We start from the raw sequence: 17,303 nt of genomic DNA, 5'->3' as shown, positions 1-17,303 counted from the left end.
CTTTACATGATGTTCAAACATAAAACGTCGCAACAAATGATCATGCCACATGGAATAATTCATTATAAGCCTAAAAGCCCGTTCTCTATTTCGACAAGATTAAACTGAATGTCGAGCTAATTCTAGATTTGAAGTTTTCGTGACTGCAAGGATCCATACTCGTTGGTTCTTTCGGTAAAGTCAAGTTGGTGAAAAATAAAAATAATAAAATGAAAATAACTAAATTAAATCACGACGTTTCGGAGGCAACACAACTGTGGCTGTTCCACCTGATGACGGAAGCTTGTGTTGCCTCCGAAACGTCGTGATTTCATTTATTTATTTTCATTTTATTATTTTTTATTATTTTTATTTTTCATCTATTGTACGTGACTTTACCAAAAGAACCAAAGAGTACGAATGTTGAGCTGTAGTCCACCGGCCTCGTCTGGGCTCTCCGGACCGATACCCAGCACGGCGGTCCGCAGTTCGGATGGCCAATATGTCGACGGATTATAATGTTATAACTCCTCTATTATGATTTACATGCGGAGATATGCATCGAGGACTTCTGCTTTAAGTTAACATGCGTTAGTTGGCGCTGCTGCTCCTGCTGCTGCTGCGCTAACAACAACAACACTCAAAACATTCGTCAATAACAGTTTCATCCTTAAAAGGAAACATGTCATAAACAGTCGACGTTTCGGGCAATGGCTCTTCTTCATAGCACGTATGTTTCCTCTTCCCCTAGCACATTTACTATGAAGAAGGGCCATTGCACAAAACGTCGCCTATTATTATTTCTCTTAAATATACACTGTATAAATATATATTTTACATGTATATATTTGTTTCCTTTTAAGGGCCACAGTGTTATTGACGAACGTGCTGAGATGTTAGCGTACACACACACACATCGGCGCGCTCCGTGTTGCAGGGTTAGCGATGTAGAGGCGAGCAAGCGCCTTTCAGCGGCGACTGTCACTCAATCATTATGAATTGTTGTAATTGGGGGGGCGGCATGAACATTCTTGACAACCCCCGAGATCTCCATTGTCCAGAAACTAGGGATCGGTATTGATTCGGCCATGCGCGCGCGCGAGACGGAGTGTGGCATCGTCAGACCCGTAAGGCATCACGTCGGCCTGGAGGGAACACGTCTTCATCCAGCAGTGGCTAGATGATGGCCAACGAGGATACGCAACGGCGAAATATTGTCTCCCTACTTGAGAAACAACGCTGCACTCATAACGTCAACTCTCGGAGAGGGATGGAGGGAGTGGACGACTCAGAGGGGCGTCCTCTCTCTCCACCCTCCCTCCACAGATCAGCGGGAAAGGCAGCCAGCCGCGCGGTGTTTTCGGCCAATTACTGAGTGCTCACACGTGGGAGGAAACCGGGGCACCCGGAGGAAGAAAAAAACCCCACGCGTGCGAGGGTGAAACGCGTTATCCCAGAACAGAGCGAACAGGTGGAGCCCGCATTTGGCTGTCCTGCCGTCTCGCGACGAGCCCAGGGTGACGGCTCCTCATCGACGCCCGCGCACGGGAAGGGAATTCCGCGACATCACCGTGCGGTGGTCCACCAACCCTCGCTGGCTGCCTTCATTTTGGTCATTTGCCGATGCGAGTCACCACGTGACCCAGGCGTGCAGGGGACCCGCGCGGTGTGTATGTCACGTCGCACAGACCCGCTGTGTATGGGCGCGTACACAACAATCCAATTACATAATGGGCCTGAAAACGCCACGCGTTACGTGCCCGTCAATGACGGCGTGACAAAGATACCCCTGATGTAGCTTTAAACAGACTGTTGGGGAAAGTGCTGTAAGCGAGCACCTTTGAAAGTCGACACTGCACACGGAAGGGCGAGCGGCCAACACTTACGCCCGCCCGCCCGCCTATTGTACTCCGAATGGCAATGTTCACACAATCGTAGCAGGTACTCGTTTGAGGCTGGGTCGACCTAGGGGAGGCCCGGAACCAATTCGGATAACTGTCGCTGGTGTTGGTGGTGGCCTCGAGCGGGCATCGAACTCGGGCCCCAGGGGTTCGTAGCGCATTGCGCTTGCCCGCTTCCTCTGCATGCGCACGAGGACTTCACGGCGTGTGCACAGTTTGGTGAGCTTGTTCATCCCAAATGCCTCTCGCGTGCAACGAGTGTTGAGCTTTCTGCGGGGCAGCTGCGGTCTTGCTCGAGGACCAAACCACATATCAAAAACATCGGCCAGCACCAACATCAGACATCAGCAGCAGCCGCTGGCAACGCGATATACAACGCTGCTTGCTCAATACAGTCCCTTAAAGACGCTTATGTGGAGCTCGTGGCGCGAAGCGTCGGACATCATGCCGAACATCACGCGGTACAACCCGACAAAAGCACATTCTGGGAGCGACAACGCCGCTTCTTCACTCACCCGCAAGACTCGGCCGACGCGGGCGAGGTACATTCACCACCAGCCGCCTTGTCGCTTGGGAAGGCAACCTTCATCCTTCCGTTCATCACCATCACCTCCACCTCCTCCTCCTCCTCGCGTCCCCTGACCGATCGTCGCTCCTCGCTGCCCGTCACCGCCGCAGCGGCTGAAGGATGAGCCGCCTCGCCGCCGTCGTCGTCGTCACCCTGTCCTCGGCCCCCTGGGTTCGCTCCCGATGAGCGGCGGAAGAGCGCGAGGTAGTGAGTGTAGGTCATGCCGCTCACGCGGAGCGCAGGGCGCATCGCCTGGAGGGCGGGAGTCGGGGGAGGCGACGGTGGGAGCGCAGATGGATTGATGACGGTGGTAGTCGATGTGCGTCTTTGTGTCCGTGTAGCGGTGTCCGTGTCTGAGTACCTGCCTTTGTCTTTGTGTCGGGGTGTCTTTATTTGTGTGTGTCACTTTGCTTGTGTGTGTGTCTATTTGTGTGTCTGCCTATCTGTCTGTCTATGCGTGTGTGACTGCGTATTTCCCTTTGTGTCTATGTGTGGGTGGGTCTTTGTATGTGTCTTTGTATCTATATGTGTGTCTGCATGTGTGTGTGTATCTCTGCGCGTGTCTCTGTATCTCTGTATGTGTGCGTGTATTTCTCTCCATCTATTATTACGCTATCTGCGTGTGTGTGTATCTCTCCCTCTCTCTGTGTATTTTTGGCTCAGCGCAAGCTGGTTCATGCCGACAGGCGCTTCGAGGTATTGTAGCGTGTCACGGATTTCAGTTTCCATATAAAGGCAACGAGCGAGCGAGTGTGTGTGAGTGGGCGCGTGTGTGTGTGTGTTGGGGGAGCGGTGGCGCAATGGTTAGCGCGCTGCGTTGCGGACCCGGCAACCCGCGTTCTGATTTCCGCTCTTGACCAACATCTGTGACGAAACATCTGAACGATGTCACGGGTCTCTCCCAGGTCGCCTCAGCCTCAAATGAGTACCTGGTGCGGTGCATTAACATCGCCACTCGGGAGACAAAGGCGGCCGTGCGTGGTGCTGGCCACCCACCGCCTCTTGTGTTGCCGTGTCGGCCTTCATGGGTGTTTACGGCTCTAAGGTGGATCTTTGTGTCTGTGTGCGAAGCCTCACAAAGGGAGAATCAGTCCGTCCTCTAGGCTACGCGTGACAAACCGGGGTGTGCGCTGTATATATGGATCGGTGCGACCATCTATATACATACAGAAAGAAGACAAAGAACCTCCCGGATCGCCATTATTAACAGAATATTGGGTCCATACTCTTTGGTTCTTTCGGTAAAGTCACGTAGGTGAAAAAAGAAAAAGAAAAAATAAGAATATTTTTTTTTGGAAATAACTAAATCTCTTTCTTTTTTAATTCTTATTTTTTTCACCTACATGACTTTACCGAAATAACCAAAGAGTATGGATCCTTGCAGTCACGAAAACTTCAAATCTAGAAAGAATATTGGGTGTAAGTGCTGTTAGCGAGCACCTAAGACGGTCGCTACGGGCACCCGGCGACGGGGTGGTGTGGCCGGAACAGTTCCCCGGCCGTCTTTGTCTCTCTCCAGTGCTCATATCTACACCGCACCTCCCCCCCCCCACGCAAACTCTGGATTCACGTGTAATTGTATGAATGCCTCGTGAGACGACAGCATAGATAGAGAGGAGTAGACGCACATGTCGTCCTCGTGAGGACGGTAACGACAGAGAGAGAAAGAGAGAGACCGGCGATGCGGATGCGAGCGAGATGGAGCGGGATTGAGAGGAGCAGGAACCCTCGGCACGGTGCGTGAGAAGAGCCACGTGCATACAGGGATGCAGTTCGAGAGAGTAGAGAGAGCGACGCGTCGGGCATGATTAAGACGAGCAGAGATTGCGATCGGTTTGTTGTCGTAATTAGATTGTCACGATTCGAGGCATATCGCATGATTTTATTTTGAGCTGATATTTGATGCACCCCCCCCCGCCCCCCCCCCCCCCCAGGGCCACTGACCGTCTTGGGCCCTAAGCTTTTCGCTTAGTTTTGCTGGCGCCTCTCGAACCACGGATGTTAGGTCTGGATCGTGTGAACAGTAGGGGAGCTACGATATGCCGTAATGTAAACTATCGAGAAACCATCGTTAGTCTGCGCTCCTTCAACTGAGGAATAGCAAAACGACACGAACTCTCTCCCGATGCCCTCTCGTGGCCATCAGAGCTCGACATTGGTTATTTGGCAAGAATAGAGAGGGTGGGTGGAAGAGTGACTCGGGTGGATGGGTAGGTGAGTGGGTGGGTGGGTGAGTGGGTGAGTGAGTGGGTGAGTGGGGGAGCTGGAGAGTGACATGGGTGGGTGAGTGAGAGAGTGAGGTGGGTGGGTGAGTGAGAGAGTGACATGAGTGGGTGGGTGAGTGGGTGAGTGGGGGAGCTGGAGAGTAACTTGGGTGGGTGAGTGGGTGGGTGAGTGAGAGAGTGCATGGGTGGGTGAGTGAGTGGGTGAGTGGGGGAGCTGGAGAGTAACTTGGGTGGGTGAGTGGGTGGGTGAGTGAGAGAGTGCATGGGTGGATGTGGATGGGTGAGTGAGTGAGTGGGGGAGCTGGAGAGTAACTTGGGCAAGCGAGGGAGCGAGTGGGAGTGCGCCTTGCGTGCGTGTTGAGCGATGCCGCGCTACGCCCAGCTGAGGTCGTCGCATGAGTGTTGGCAAGCGCGGCTGCCATTGGCCGACGCTTCTGGTTCGATGAAAAGGCGAGCGAACGAAACGGCCTCGGAGTCGCACCGCTCCCATACCAACGGGGAGTCGCACCGCTCCCATACCAACCGCCAACAACGGGGGGACGCGGGACGCACGGGAGCGAGAGAGGAGGAGAGGGAGAGACGGACGCCGGCGAGCAGAAGACAAAACGACCCCAGCAGGTTGTCAATCGGCAGCATCTTCGGTCCGCATACGTGGAGAGCGCGCATCTTTCTGTGTGTTTGTTCGCGTCGCGAGAAGCGCTCACGGCGCGCGAGGGTACGAGATGTGCGGCAGTGTCGACTGCGCATTGATGAATTAAGTCAGCAACAGCAGCAGCAACAAGGCACCGCTGCCGGACACAGGACAAAGATACCCCGGATAGCCTGAGCAGACTTGCGGGGAAAGTTGCTGTTAGCGAGCACACGAGGGGGGGGGTAGGTGGGGGGGGAGGTCCCACACGACGTGGATGGGTGGCCAACTCCTCGGCCGATCGCCTTTGTCTTCCGAGTGGCACCAGGTACACATTTGAGGCTGAGTCGACCTAGGGTCGGCCCAGGACCGGTTTGGGATAATCGTCACTCGTGAATCTATCTGTGCGGAGCTTGCGTGCTATCTTCTCGACAGCGTTCTCCGTGTATACCACGGACTTGCGTGTGCAGTTGTACAGAACGCGTCCTAGACTCATGGGTTCAACTCCGTAGAGGCAACGGCGCCTTTACTGATGTTGATTCAGGGTAGACTTTAGTGCTGTTTTCAGGCTCGTTGTGAAGATATATGGGGCTGTGGCAGCGTTCGTCACTAACTTTTAGAGGGGGCACTTTCGCCAATAAGACATCATCAGTGTGTGAGGGCCGTCACGCATTTCAAAACCATTGCGGGTTTGACAGCACGATGATGATGATGATGATGGGGGGTGTTTTCACATTTGTGTATTGTCGCGGGCCTTGCAATGAAGCACACTGGGGGCTAGAGGCTATGGCCGAATAACCTCCCTGACTGCGTCCGGATCTCGGAAGCTCAGCAAGTTTTTAGCCTGGTTAGTACTTGGATGGATGGCCACTACTCCCGCCACCACCACCAGAGCTTTGCCGGGTGCTGGTGTAGACCGTGGGCCTGCGAGATGTGGACAGGGATATGGCAGTGCTGAGTGTCACTCCCCTCGTACGCAGTGCGTGGGGGTTCTGTGCGGTGTCTCCGGGTTTTCCTCGCCACACGAAGCCAAAAGTAAAACTAGAAACAATTTTATTTATTTATTTTACCAAGTAAGGCCATCACAAATGATAACTCAGCGAAGTCGCTTATCAAGTGGAAATCTGTAGCAGACACATCCTGAAAACGGACGTTGATTCTAAATGTGGGTGGGGGGAGGACCGGGAGAAAACTTCACGCGGTCACGGGGAGAACATGCAAACTCCAAATATGCGGGCGTCAGGGTCGGGATCGAACGCACAACCTCCTGTAAACCAGACGAGGTAGTTAACTTCATTAGTCATATTCAGAATATTTATTTACTAGCCTTTTGCCCGTCCTAAGACGGAAGCTGTAATATTAAAGATGTACATTTACGTGTTCTTGTGTGATTGTTGCACATAAATACATTTTTCTTAACTTAAAAAATGAAAATAAGGACTTTGGAATATTTCTGGGTCTACTATATTTCGTGTGAATCTCTTATCACTGTTCCAAAGGTTTCCCTGCAGTTGGCTATCCTTGATGAACACTTTGATCCGCTGAGGATTTCTAGATCTAGACAGAGCCACGTACAACTGGCCATGGGAAAATACGGGTCCATCGAGATAAATAGCCACATTATCAAAAGTCTGACCCTGGCACTTGTTGATCGTCATCGCATACGCAGGAATTATCAGAATGTGTCGTCGTTTCAGTTACGAAAGGAGGAGTGACATCATCACCTGGAGCTAGGTCGAGTCTCGGGATGAAGACGATTTCACCTCGGTTGCATTCCGATACAATCTCTGCGGTGATGAAGTTCTTTTGTAATGATTGACCATCAAACGCGTTCCATTGCAAAGACCGTTCTTCTTCGGATTCAGATTTTTGCAGCAGCATGATGATAACGCCCGTCTTCAGTGCCAATGTGTGTGGCGGCATTCCTGAAGGCGTTTGCTCGTGAAGAAATTCTGGAGGGTGATTCAATTCGTCCGCAGGATCTTCCGACACGATCGAGTCAGAGCTGTAATAAATTCGGAGATCTCCGGACAGCTGTGTGATGATGCTTCGGTTCATTTCGAGAGTGTCCCTGTTTGATAGGTGCCAAAATTGCTGTTTTCGCAAGCTCTTCGGCAGGAATGTGTTGCAAGTTCTGACCGTAAATTGCGGTGACCAGATCATCAACCGTTTTCATTCGAGGTGGAATTTCAATGGAACCTAACGGCACTCCAGATATCTCGGGCAAAGTTCTCAATCCAACTTTAAGCAGCCAATTGTTACGCTCATTTTGACCATCACTCCGAAGGTTTGCCGTGAGAGTCAATTTGGTAAAAAGCTGCCATAATATTACGCTGGATTTGATGCAGCACTCGGTGACATCAACACGGGTGCCTTTTGCTACAACCGGCAAAGTTTGTCTGAAGTCGCCACCGATTACGACGACTTTTGCACCAAACGACCGTAGAATCTGCATGATTTTCGCGCAACAGCTGATCGATGCATCGAAGGCTATGCTTTGTCAGCATCGTCATTTCGTCAATGATGATGAGCGAAGCTTGTCGTAGCGTTTCGCATTCTGGCGAATTCGGTCCCATCGACGAAGAAGATGTGTCGAGGAGGGGAATTGGAAGCTTGAATCCGCCGTGCACAGTTCGTCCGCATTTCAGTAAAGTCGCTGCGATTCCAGTGGTCGCAAAAGGAAGAGCGATTTGACCTTTAACACGAACAAACGAGAGCAGCGTGGAGTACCAAAACGTCTTTCCAGAGCCGCCAGGACCATCTAAGTAGAAAAGTCTCTTGTGGGCATGCTCATCGTCGACAGCTCTCATTATTGCTGTGAAAGCTTCAAACTGTTGCCCATTAAGGGAGCGAATTCTCGTTTCAGCTTCTTGTTGTTCTTGCACTGCGCCGTACAGCTGAGCTTCGATTGGATGTCCTATCGGTTGTGGAATATCAATTGATGCGTGCAGAGCCATGTTCAATGCAACAGTTTTGTCATGACGCCGTAGATAATCCAGCGACATGTCAAGAGAATGCTTGTTCCACAACTCGCCAGCGTTTGTTTAGTTTTATCATAATTTAGAAGCAAAAATTTGACTTACCGTTTGTTTCAAGTGCTGAAGAAATAAATAAAGACACGAAAATCACTTTGTTGCTGCGTAGAATTATTTATTTGAGAAAATTTCAATACAGAAACGTAAACTTTAAAAAGAATTTGCGTAACAAAAATGTTTCTCCGCTCGACCTGGGGGAGTGTAAAAATCCACCCGCTCATGATTATTTTATTATTAATGACGGGGGGGGGGGGGCAGGGGGTGCAGCGTGTGGAGTGACGTCACGCACGTTACACACATTTCTATTATAGTAGTAATACTGGATGCATCCGAAGACCCACAAAGCTCTTCTTTTCACAGATGTCATTGTTCCTCTATACATTCACCCACGTCGCAATTAGACGAATGCATACACGTAAGGGAATGATTTCCTTTTTTTTCAAATTGACCCAAACGTTGGGGGGGGGGGGGGGGGTGGGGAGGAGAGGTGCGTCTTACTTTCTGGTGCGTCTTATAATTCGGAGAAAACGGTGTTCCCGCAGAGCACGGAGCGCCGCGTCCGTGGCTGGCAGCCATGGACGCCGTGAGACGCGAGGAGGAGGAGGAGCGGGGTGAGAAGAGGGGCGATGTGGAGCCAGTGAAATTCCAGATCAGGAGGATCGAGCGACGGAACATCTTCGTGACGCAGCTCGGGGAAGGAAGGTGCGCGTGTTGTGCTGTGTGCGGAGGTCGGTGCTCAGCTAACAGCACTTGCCCCAACATGCTGTTAAGGCTCTACGGGGGATCTTTGTCTTTGTAGTGCGTCGTACCGTGCACCCCCCCCTCCACCGTGTTATCACCAAGCCACAAAGCAAGAGTTGGGGGGGGGGGTCCACGATCTAACCCGATCGATATGTTACCCTATTTTCATGGCTTTATTGACACCGTGCACAAGTTTGTGGTGCGTATTACTTTCTGCGGCGTCTTATAATGCGGACAAAACGGCAATAGGCGCTCGCTAACAGCACTTTGTTCTGGGCGGGGGGGAGGCAGTCGTTTGTACGTATTCTTGGGCTTGATGCACAAGCGCCCCTGACAAGCGATGTATGAAAGTATTATGGTGCCTGCTCTATACCCACTCAGCCCTAAACGAGTACCTCGGCACGACGTTCGAATATCGGCGCAACCGTGCGTGGTTCTAACCGCCGCTCTTCCCTTCACGTGGTGTGTGCAAGCCTTAATAGGTGCTCGCGAGCATCACTTACCACTTGCTCGGTCTGTAAGCCTGAACGCGGGGTCTTTGCCTCTATAAAGCTCCACGGGGGGGACTTTTGTCTTTAATTTTTGTACGTATGTGGAAATTGTCAGCCAGTATAAGGATGTCATCATCATCGGCAGCATCCTTCCTTCACTTGACACACGAGGCCCATATATAGACGCGCGAGGGCTTCTAAATTCAATGACATAATCACTAAGTTCCTATTCGCGACTTCCCATGAGGAAGAATGTATGTGCAGCAACGCTCTAGAATTAATCACGTTCGCCATGACGTAATGAGAGAGGCTGTCATTTACTAAAGCTATTACTATTTTATTTTTTATTTGACCAGGTAAGGCGCACTGAGCTATTGTAGCTCTTTTTTAGAAGTGACCTGGCCACAAATAATAGCCCAACGAAGTGGCTCTAAACACGTGATGTCGACTCTAAATGTGGAAGGAAAAACCGGAGGACCCGGAGAAAAATTCACGTGACCAAGGGGAGAACATGCAAACTCCAAAGATACAAGAGTCAGAGTCGGGATTAGACCTATGACCTCCTGTATCGCAGGCAAGGTCGTTAACATCTCACCACCGCGGCGTTATTGACACAGTCACGTGATGATTCGAGCAATAACGTCTCTTATTTGATAACATGACAGTTGTTAATGTAACGGTATTTTATAGCATGCAGTAACATCAAATACGACATGATTCCTTGTAAGATGTGTCAGTTTGGTCTTTTAACATCTTAACACCTGTTTTGTTTGCCAGAAAAAAGGGGAAAATATTATTATAATAACGTACATTTCTTATCATGTTACAGTATATTATCGTTCTTTTTCCATTAAAAATGATAGTCCCATATAAGTGTTCATATTTTTTGGAAGCATCCTTTATATCACTTTGCTCCAACAGTCTATGAACTACACGGTTGATCTTTGCTTTGTTTATGGATATAGTTATCTTGATCGTTTTCTTTTGCAGAGATGAAGATGAAAACATAAAAAGATTTCCAGTCGTCAAGGAGGTAGAAATCATCTATCCACCTCCATCATCTCCACTATCATCATCAACATCTCTACATCGTCATCGTCGTCTATATGCGGCAGTTACAATGAGCATCGCGTGGTGAGGGGTGCACCAATTGTGGTTGGCTTATGGAAATACTGTTTCCCGACAAAGGAATGTGGACTTTCCAACATTGGCACGGGCGAGTACCGACGGCATTATTTGTGCAGGAAATCACTTTTTTGTACAGGAAATCACTTTTGGCTTGCATACCAAATGGACCCACGATCTGATTAATGCTCAGCTTATCAGTTATATTTAGTTGCGATACTTCTCATTATTTTTTCACCATCTGCCTCCCCCCTCTCTCCCCCCTCTACCCCCCCCCCGCTACCCCCCCCCCAGGGCCCCTCCCGCCTACTCGAGGCCCCTGGGGCTGCCCCCCAGGAGACCCTGCTCCTGCGACGGGAGGTGGAACGGAGGCGCGTCGACGCGGAGCTGGAGGAGGCTCGCGGGAGGTTTCGCCGGCGCATGGAGGAGTGCGGGGCGCGCGGGCGCCAGCTGCAGCAGCGGCGCAAAGAGGTCAGCGAATGCCGGCTAATATGGGTTCGATTCCCGGCCGTGGTTTAACGTCGGCAGGCGGATGGTATCCAGAAATAGTCGTCGGTCAACTGATGCGGCGTGCAAAAATATCGGCACTGGAAAGACAAGCTTGGCGTTCACCAAGTCACCACCCTTGTGTGGCCGTGCCTGCCTTAATAGGCGCTCACTAACTGCACTTGCCCCAACAGTCTGTTAAGGGTACATTGTGGATCTTTGTTTTGTCTTTGAGGGCACACGGCTTCATTAAGGCACGTTGGACGTGGGGCAAGAGGAAATGGAGTGTGCCTATGTGTGTGTGGGGAGCGGTAGTGTAGCGGTTAGCGCGCTGCGCTATAATCCCGGCGACCCGGGTTTGATTGCCGCTCACGGCCAACACCGGTGACGATTATCTTAACCGGTCCGGGGCCTCCCCTAGGTCGACTCAGCCTCAAATAAGTACCTGGTGCGGTGTTTAAACATCGCCACTAGGGAGACAAAGGCGGTCGGGCGTGGTGCTGGCCACCCACCCCCTCTGGCCTTCATAGGTGCTCGCTAACAGCACTTGCCCCTACAGTCTATTGAGGCTATATGGGGGATCTTTGTTATCTTTGTGTCTGCTAAGGCTCCACGGGGATCTTTGTCGGTGTATATACACACGTGCATCTATGCGTGTGTGCGTGTGTGCGTGTGCACACGCACAGGAAGAGGACCGCGCGCTGCAGCTGCAGCAGGTTCTGCGTGAGCAGGACGCGCGCACGCGGCGTGCGCTCACGCGCCAGCGGAAGGAGCGCGCGGAGACGGAGGCGGCGCGAGGCGAAGCGGAGCGGCTGCGCGAGCTCCTGATGCAGCTGCAGCGCAGGTGAGGCCTCCTCCTCCTCCTGCTGCAGCTGCTGCAGGTGGTGACCCCTGAGCCCATGAATCCTCTGATCTGACTCCTGCTGCAGGTGAACCCTCTTCTGAAGCATCAGCTGTAGGTGACCTCTTACCTCCAGCCGACCTGTCCACTGATGAAGGTGACCCATTTTCTTGGTTCTTTCGGTAAAGTCATGTAGAAGGGAAATAATAAAATAATAAAAATAAAACATAATAAAATAATTTTCACGACGTTTTGGCCACAACGCAAGCAGCCGTCCTCAGGTGGAGAGCAGGTCTGTCGAGTAGACAGAGTCTGAATGAGTCTACTCGACAGACTTGCTCTCCACCTGAGGACGGCTGCTTGCGTTGTGGCCGAAACGTCATGAGAATTACTTTATATTATGTTTTATTTTTATTATTTTATTATTTCCATTCTACGTGACTTTACCGAAAGAACCAAGAAGATGAATCCATGCAGTCACGAAAGCTTTAAATCGAAATTTAAGGTGACCCATTGTCTGAAGTCTTCCTGTCTACGAAGCAAGGTGACCGCTTATCTGGAGAATAAAAAAGATACAATACGACGTGGATTTATTTCGCAATATCTAAATGCGTCCACATCTGACCATGCTGCACAGCAACAGTGGGCATGTGCGAATTGACAAGGCACTTTAACTTAATTTCAAGCGGTGGCAGCAGCTGTCACGTGCGTTATTTTATCTGGAATTGATTTTACCTGCAACAGCGGCACTGGCTCGGCACAGAACTACAAGCGAAGGGACGTCCCTCTGGTGAAACTCCACATGTGGCCCAATGTCGACCGAGTGTAGGATGCAGTGCGGTTACTCCGCAGTAGCCCACAGGAGGCTACCGAGCCCTTGATTAGTAATTTCTCCTGCACGGTACCCATTCTGCAGCTCTGTGCCCCCTGAGCGGCGATTCACGGGTTGTGAGCCGTTGGATTAAACGTTGACGTGTATCTGTTCCCTCCGCCGGGTTGCAGGTGCCAGAAGCTTCAGAGGGCCACGGGCAGGTGCAAGGTGTACGAGGATTTCCTCAAAGATGCTCTCGATCGCTTCCCCGAAGGTCTACAGCTCCCTCCAGCTGTCAATGTCCATCGCCATAATCACCATCACCGTCATCAGCCATGATCAGTGCACTATTGGATGAAGGTCTTTGCCAAGCGGTCGCCATCTCCTGATAGGCCCACAATGCCACGGGTGAGCGCCCACCTGGGCAGAGGTGGCAGGTGCTCATGTGAATTATTAATTGTGAAGTCATGGGAGCCAACCGACAACGTGGGTGGTCGTGGCGCATCGTGTTTCATCGAGTCCCGTTGCGCTCGCTGATGCGACGCACCAACGTGTACGATCCTTGCGCAGTGCCGTCTCGGGACACTGCAGTCATCTGGCACAACAGCACGCAACCACCTACGTTCAGAAACGGCAATACAGTATTTTCAACAAATTATTTCTGCAGTGGCTCTTGTTCGGAATGAACTCCACCCCTGCCATTCTAAACGCGGAATTTCCACCGGCTGTCACTGGAACGATGGTTGATTGGGCGCTTTGTAAATTAACGAGTTGATTAAATGGTTTTTTGATTCATGAAATTTAGAACTGAGTTGGCCCGTGGCCACATTTGTGGCAGTAAAGAATTGCTGCCTGCTGCACATGTTTGATTCTATGCTTTCGTAACCTTAAATGAAAAGGGTTCAGCCTATCTCGGCCCCTCTCCTTCCTTCTAGATTTGAAGCTTTCGTGACTGCAAGGATTCATACTCTTAGTTCTTTCGGTAAAGTCACGTAGGTAAAAAATGAAATGAAAATTAATAAAAATAAAACAATAAAATCACGACGTTTCGGAGGCAACGCAAGTTGCTGTGACGGTCCCACCTGATGACGGAGACTTGTGTTGCCTCCGAAACGTCGTGATTTTATTGTTTTATTTTTATTAATTTTAATTTCATTTTTTACCTATGTGACTTTACCGAAAGAACTAAGAGTACCTCTCCTTCCTCTCTATGCCCCGCCCCTTTTCTCTTTAGGCTCCTCCCCCTTCTTCTTTAGGCCCCGCCTCTTTCTGTGTCGGCCCCGCCCCTTCCTCCAGGACACAGACTTCAGCTTGTTTGTCCAGTGGTGGGAGTTGGGGAAGGTGGGGGGGTGTATGCACCCAGCAGTAGGTAGTGGTGGGTGTGTGTTGGGACAGCAGAGATGAATTCACCACCACAACCAAACTTGCTCTGAAAGTAGCGATATGCATGTTGAACTTCTTTCGCACCGTACGTAGCCAACCATGCTAATCGTAGGTGAGGGGTAAGGACAACTATATAACAACAGATTTGATTGTTTGACCGCATCGTGGTGGCGCAGGGGATGCGGGTGGCGATGGCCACGACACCTCCGGCCTCATCCGTCGCCACACGGGGCTCGAGGCGGCGAGGGTGGCTCTGCTCGGCCGCCTGGGAGACCTGGGACGTGATCTGGAGCAGGCTCAGCTCCAACTCGCGCAGCTCACACGCGGCTTCAGCCACACAAACATGGTGGGGCCACGGGGTGGGGTCACTGTGGGTCAAAGTGGGGTGAGGGTGGGATCACAGTGGGGTGATGAGGGTGATGGTAGGGTGGGGTCACGGTGGGGTCACACGGGTGGGGTCACGTGGGTGGGGTCATGGTGGGGGTGACTGTGAAAGTGGGATGAGGGTAGCGTCACGGTGGGGTTCTCGTCACACACAAATGTACCATCTCTCTCGCTCACTCATGCTCTTCATCCGTCTCGCTCTCTCTGTCTCTCACTCATGAAGGTGACCCACGGGGAGATGTCTGAGCTGCGCTCTCGGAGGGAGCGAGCGCAGGAGCGCTGCCGCGCTGCCGAGGAGCGGCTCCTTGCCCTGCGCCAGCACCACCGCACCCAGGTGCGTCCCCTCGCCCCCCTGCAGCAGAAACCATGCAGACGATCTGCCTACAACCATCAAGCATGACCTCTCCACTGCTGATGATGATGCTGCTGATGTCGAGAATCAACACTGATGTACATCCTGGATCTGCACAATAGGGCCAGGAGTTGGGCGCAATGCTGATGGCGATTGATAACCTGGCGGAGAGCTGCTACCTACGTCAATATGGCTCATTGCAGGACATGGACTCCTTCTCCAAGCTAGACATGGTCCAGGTGAGATCACACGATCACAGGTGTGTGTGAGTGGATGATGCAGGCGTATTGAGGTGCAGGTGTGATCACGTGATCCAGATGTGTTTAGACAGGTGTGTGCCCACATGGTACAGGTTTGAGCAAACGATGCAGGTGTGTATGCGATCACGTAATCCTGGTGTACTCACAAGCTACAGTTATGTCGATACACAGGTGTGGTCACATGATGCAGCTATAATTACATTGTGATTTCTTTCTTGGTTTTAAATTTCGAAAAGGTATCACGAACAAAATAATCATCAGTGGGACGATGGGACAGATCGTCAGGCTTCTGCTCGTGATGACCGTCCAGGAGGAGTTATTATGAAACGCTATTTAACGAGACACAAACCCTTAAATCAGGGCGTGGGCACAAAAACAGTTTTTAGCAGTGTTCTGCAAAAATAACATGGCCCTGAAACAAACGTCTGGGAGGAAGGAGTAAAAAAAAATAATCCTTGAAAATACCAAAACGACCCGCGCGGTTGATTGTAAATGTGCGTTCAATGATAATTAATGAAGTCAGTAAAACCCCCGGGCCCTTCTATTCGTGGCATTTCCTCCACTGGCCAAGGGTCCCCAGTGGAGGTGAGTACCATCATTATTGCCAGCCATGATCAATCCACTGCTGGATGAAGGCCTCTCCAAGTTGTCGCCATTACTCCATTACTCGTGAGCCTGCGATGTAACATTCCGTCGAGCTTGTGCGCAAACTGACTTCATCACTCCATCTCCGCGGGCGCGGAGAGGGGGTAAGGACATCCGCTTTGGCGATAAATATTCCTTCCCATCGTGACTCTTGCTCACAGGCCACCATCGCTTCTCTAGCAAGGTGTCCGGGCTGGTGGGCTATCTCATCGGTCGCCGGCTCAGTGCGCCGGACCCTATGCGTCCACCCGCCTGCCAGCTTCCACTGAAGTTGTCGTTGGCCTCTTTCGCGTAACGCAGGAGTGCTTGCTCGAGAGGATGGAGGTGCTGCGCGCCGTGCGCTCCGTCCGCCACGCCGCACCGTCGGCGTCCAGCGACCGCTCCCGCAAGACGGAGCCGTGGGGACCCCGGGCCCCCCGGAGCTCGGCCCCCGCGGGGAGCCTCCCTCGCCCGCCACTGCCCCCCGTGTCAGGCCAGAGTGGACGGTCAGGCAGGCAGGGGAGCACGCGGGCATTGCTGAAGATAACTATTCCTGCTGTGAAATAGGGCCTTGCCCTTGCGCGGTTACGCTCGCTGATCCTTCTGGGTGGGTTATCGTGGTTGTGCCACGTGGCTCTCCGATGTGTTATTGAGTTGTTCCGCGTGTGGTTCGGCACGATATTTAATTTCCTAAGAACGTAGAGCAAAACGTCAGATGATCGAGCCCGAAATAAACTTCATATGTCACTGAGCAGTAGACATAGAATTGTCAGCTCAGTGTTTTTTTTACATTTCAGAACTCTTAAGAGGTAACCGCGTGGCTGAGCGGTCAGAGGGCTGAGCTGGCACATCCAAACAAGAGCCACGATAGAAATAAATATTTGATACATTTCGCTGTTTCTCAGTATAGACGTGTGTGTTTGCGCGATGTTTTTCGTGATTCGAGAAGGTATTGGAATTGCAGAGATCGGCTATTTAGCATTTCCCGTAATGTTTATGAGAATGTGTTGTTGAGTTTGAGAATGGTCATGAACATTAAAGTGATCAGCATGTTTGTGTCTCTGACAAGAACACTGTAAATCTCATCAGATCTCACAAGTTTAGCAGCCTGGAGCGTGCTTTTTTTTCACCTGGATTGGTCACTACCCACCAGAGCTTCTTCCCAGGTGCTGTAGGTGCGAGGCTGCAAGGTGTGGCCAGTACTGAGTGTCTTCTCCTCTTATGCAGTGTGAGTGTTCTCCGGTTTCGAAGTAAACTCGTTACGAGTGGAATTTTGCGAAATTGACCCATTCCGGCGAAGAACCCGCACAGAATAACAGCGCACAACCTCCTGTAAACCAGGTGAGGTGGTTAACATCATTAGTCATCATCAGAATATTGATTTATTCTGGAGGAATCCGATGAGCTATGAAGCTCTTTTTAACAGATGGCTCTACTTTTGAAAGTAATAAAAAAAAGCAATGATCACT

At 51.2% G+C, this 17,303-nt stretch overlaps 2 protein-coding genes across 5 annotated transcripts in view; one reads left to right on the top strand and one right to left on the bottom strand.

The window, feature by feature from the left end:
• LOC133352747 (ankyrin repeat and SOCS box protein 2-like) overlaps window positions 1-3,122 on the bottom strand; it is a 15,886-nt gene extending 12,764 nt beyond the window's left edge. Inside the window, exons 1-2 of one of the 2 annotated variants that reach the window (XM_061568600.1) lie at window positions 2,810-3,122; window positions 2,396-2,700 (exon numbers count right to left, since the gene is read on the bottom strand). In XM_061568600.1, coding sequence (XP_061424584.1) covers window positions 2,396-2,697 — 302 coding nt within the window. In that variant the 5' untranslated portion in view covers window positions 2,698-2,700; window positions 2,810-3,122. Of the gene's footprint in view, window positions 1-2,395 lie in introns of both variants that reach the window. The other variant, XM_061568599.1, reaches the window with a different exon arrangement.
• CCDC197 (coiled-coil domain containing 197) lies at window positions 2,502-17,303 on the top strand. Of its 3 annotated transcripts, none has more exons than XM_061568614.1 (10): window positions 2,502-2,652; window positions 8,879-9,038; window positions 10,559-10,601; window positions 10,988-11,164; window positions 11,866-12,023; window positions 13,023-13,105; window positions 14,391-14,560; window positions 14,822-14,932; window positions 15,073-15,189; window positions 16,156-17,303. In XM_061568614.1, exons 1-10 carry the CDS (start codon window positions 2,631-2,633, stop codon window positions 16,399-16,401), a joined length of 1,287 nt encoding a protein of 428 aa, XP_061424598.1. In that variant the 5' UTR covers window positions 2,502-2,630; the 3' UTR covers window positions 16,402-17,303. The 3 variants fall into 3 exon arrangements, with proteins under 3 accessions (XP_061424598.1, XP_061424600.1, XP_061424597.1); XM_061568616.1 differs by lacking the exon at window positions 2,502-2,652 and adding an exon at window positions 5,144-5,291; XM_061568613.1 differs by lacking the exon at window positions 2,502-2,652 and adding an exon at window positions 8,727-8,751.

This window comes from Lethenteron reissneri, chromosome 41 (genome assembly GCF_015708825.2).
Source record: "Lethenteron reissneri isolate LAM-NWPU_2019-01 chromosome 41, ASM1570882v1, whole genome shotgun sequence".
Classification (NCBI taxonomy): domain Eukaryota; kingdom Metazoa; phylum Chordata; class Hyperoartia; order Petromyzontiformes; family Petromyzontidae; genus Lethenteron; species Lethenteron reissneri.
Note: the sequence above shows the minus strand (reverse complement) of the source record. Positions and strands in the feature narration are given on the sequence as shown.

Excerpts from the sequence above, each read along its gene's own strand:
- CCDC197 (XM_061568614.1), top strand. The coding sequence starts at position 2,631 with ATGAGCGGCGGAAGAGCGCGAG. Across the intron at positions 10,602-10,987 it reads GATTTCCAGTCGTCAAGGAG|GGCCCCTCCCGCCTACTCGA; the intron begins GTAGAAATCATC and ends CCCCCCCCCCAG. Across the intron at positions 11,165-11,865 it reads TGCAGCAGCGGCGCAAAGAG|GAAGAGGACCGCGCGCTGCA; the intron begins GTCAGCGAATGC and ends GCACACGCACAG.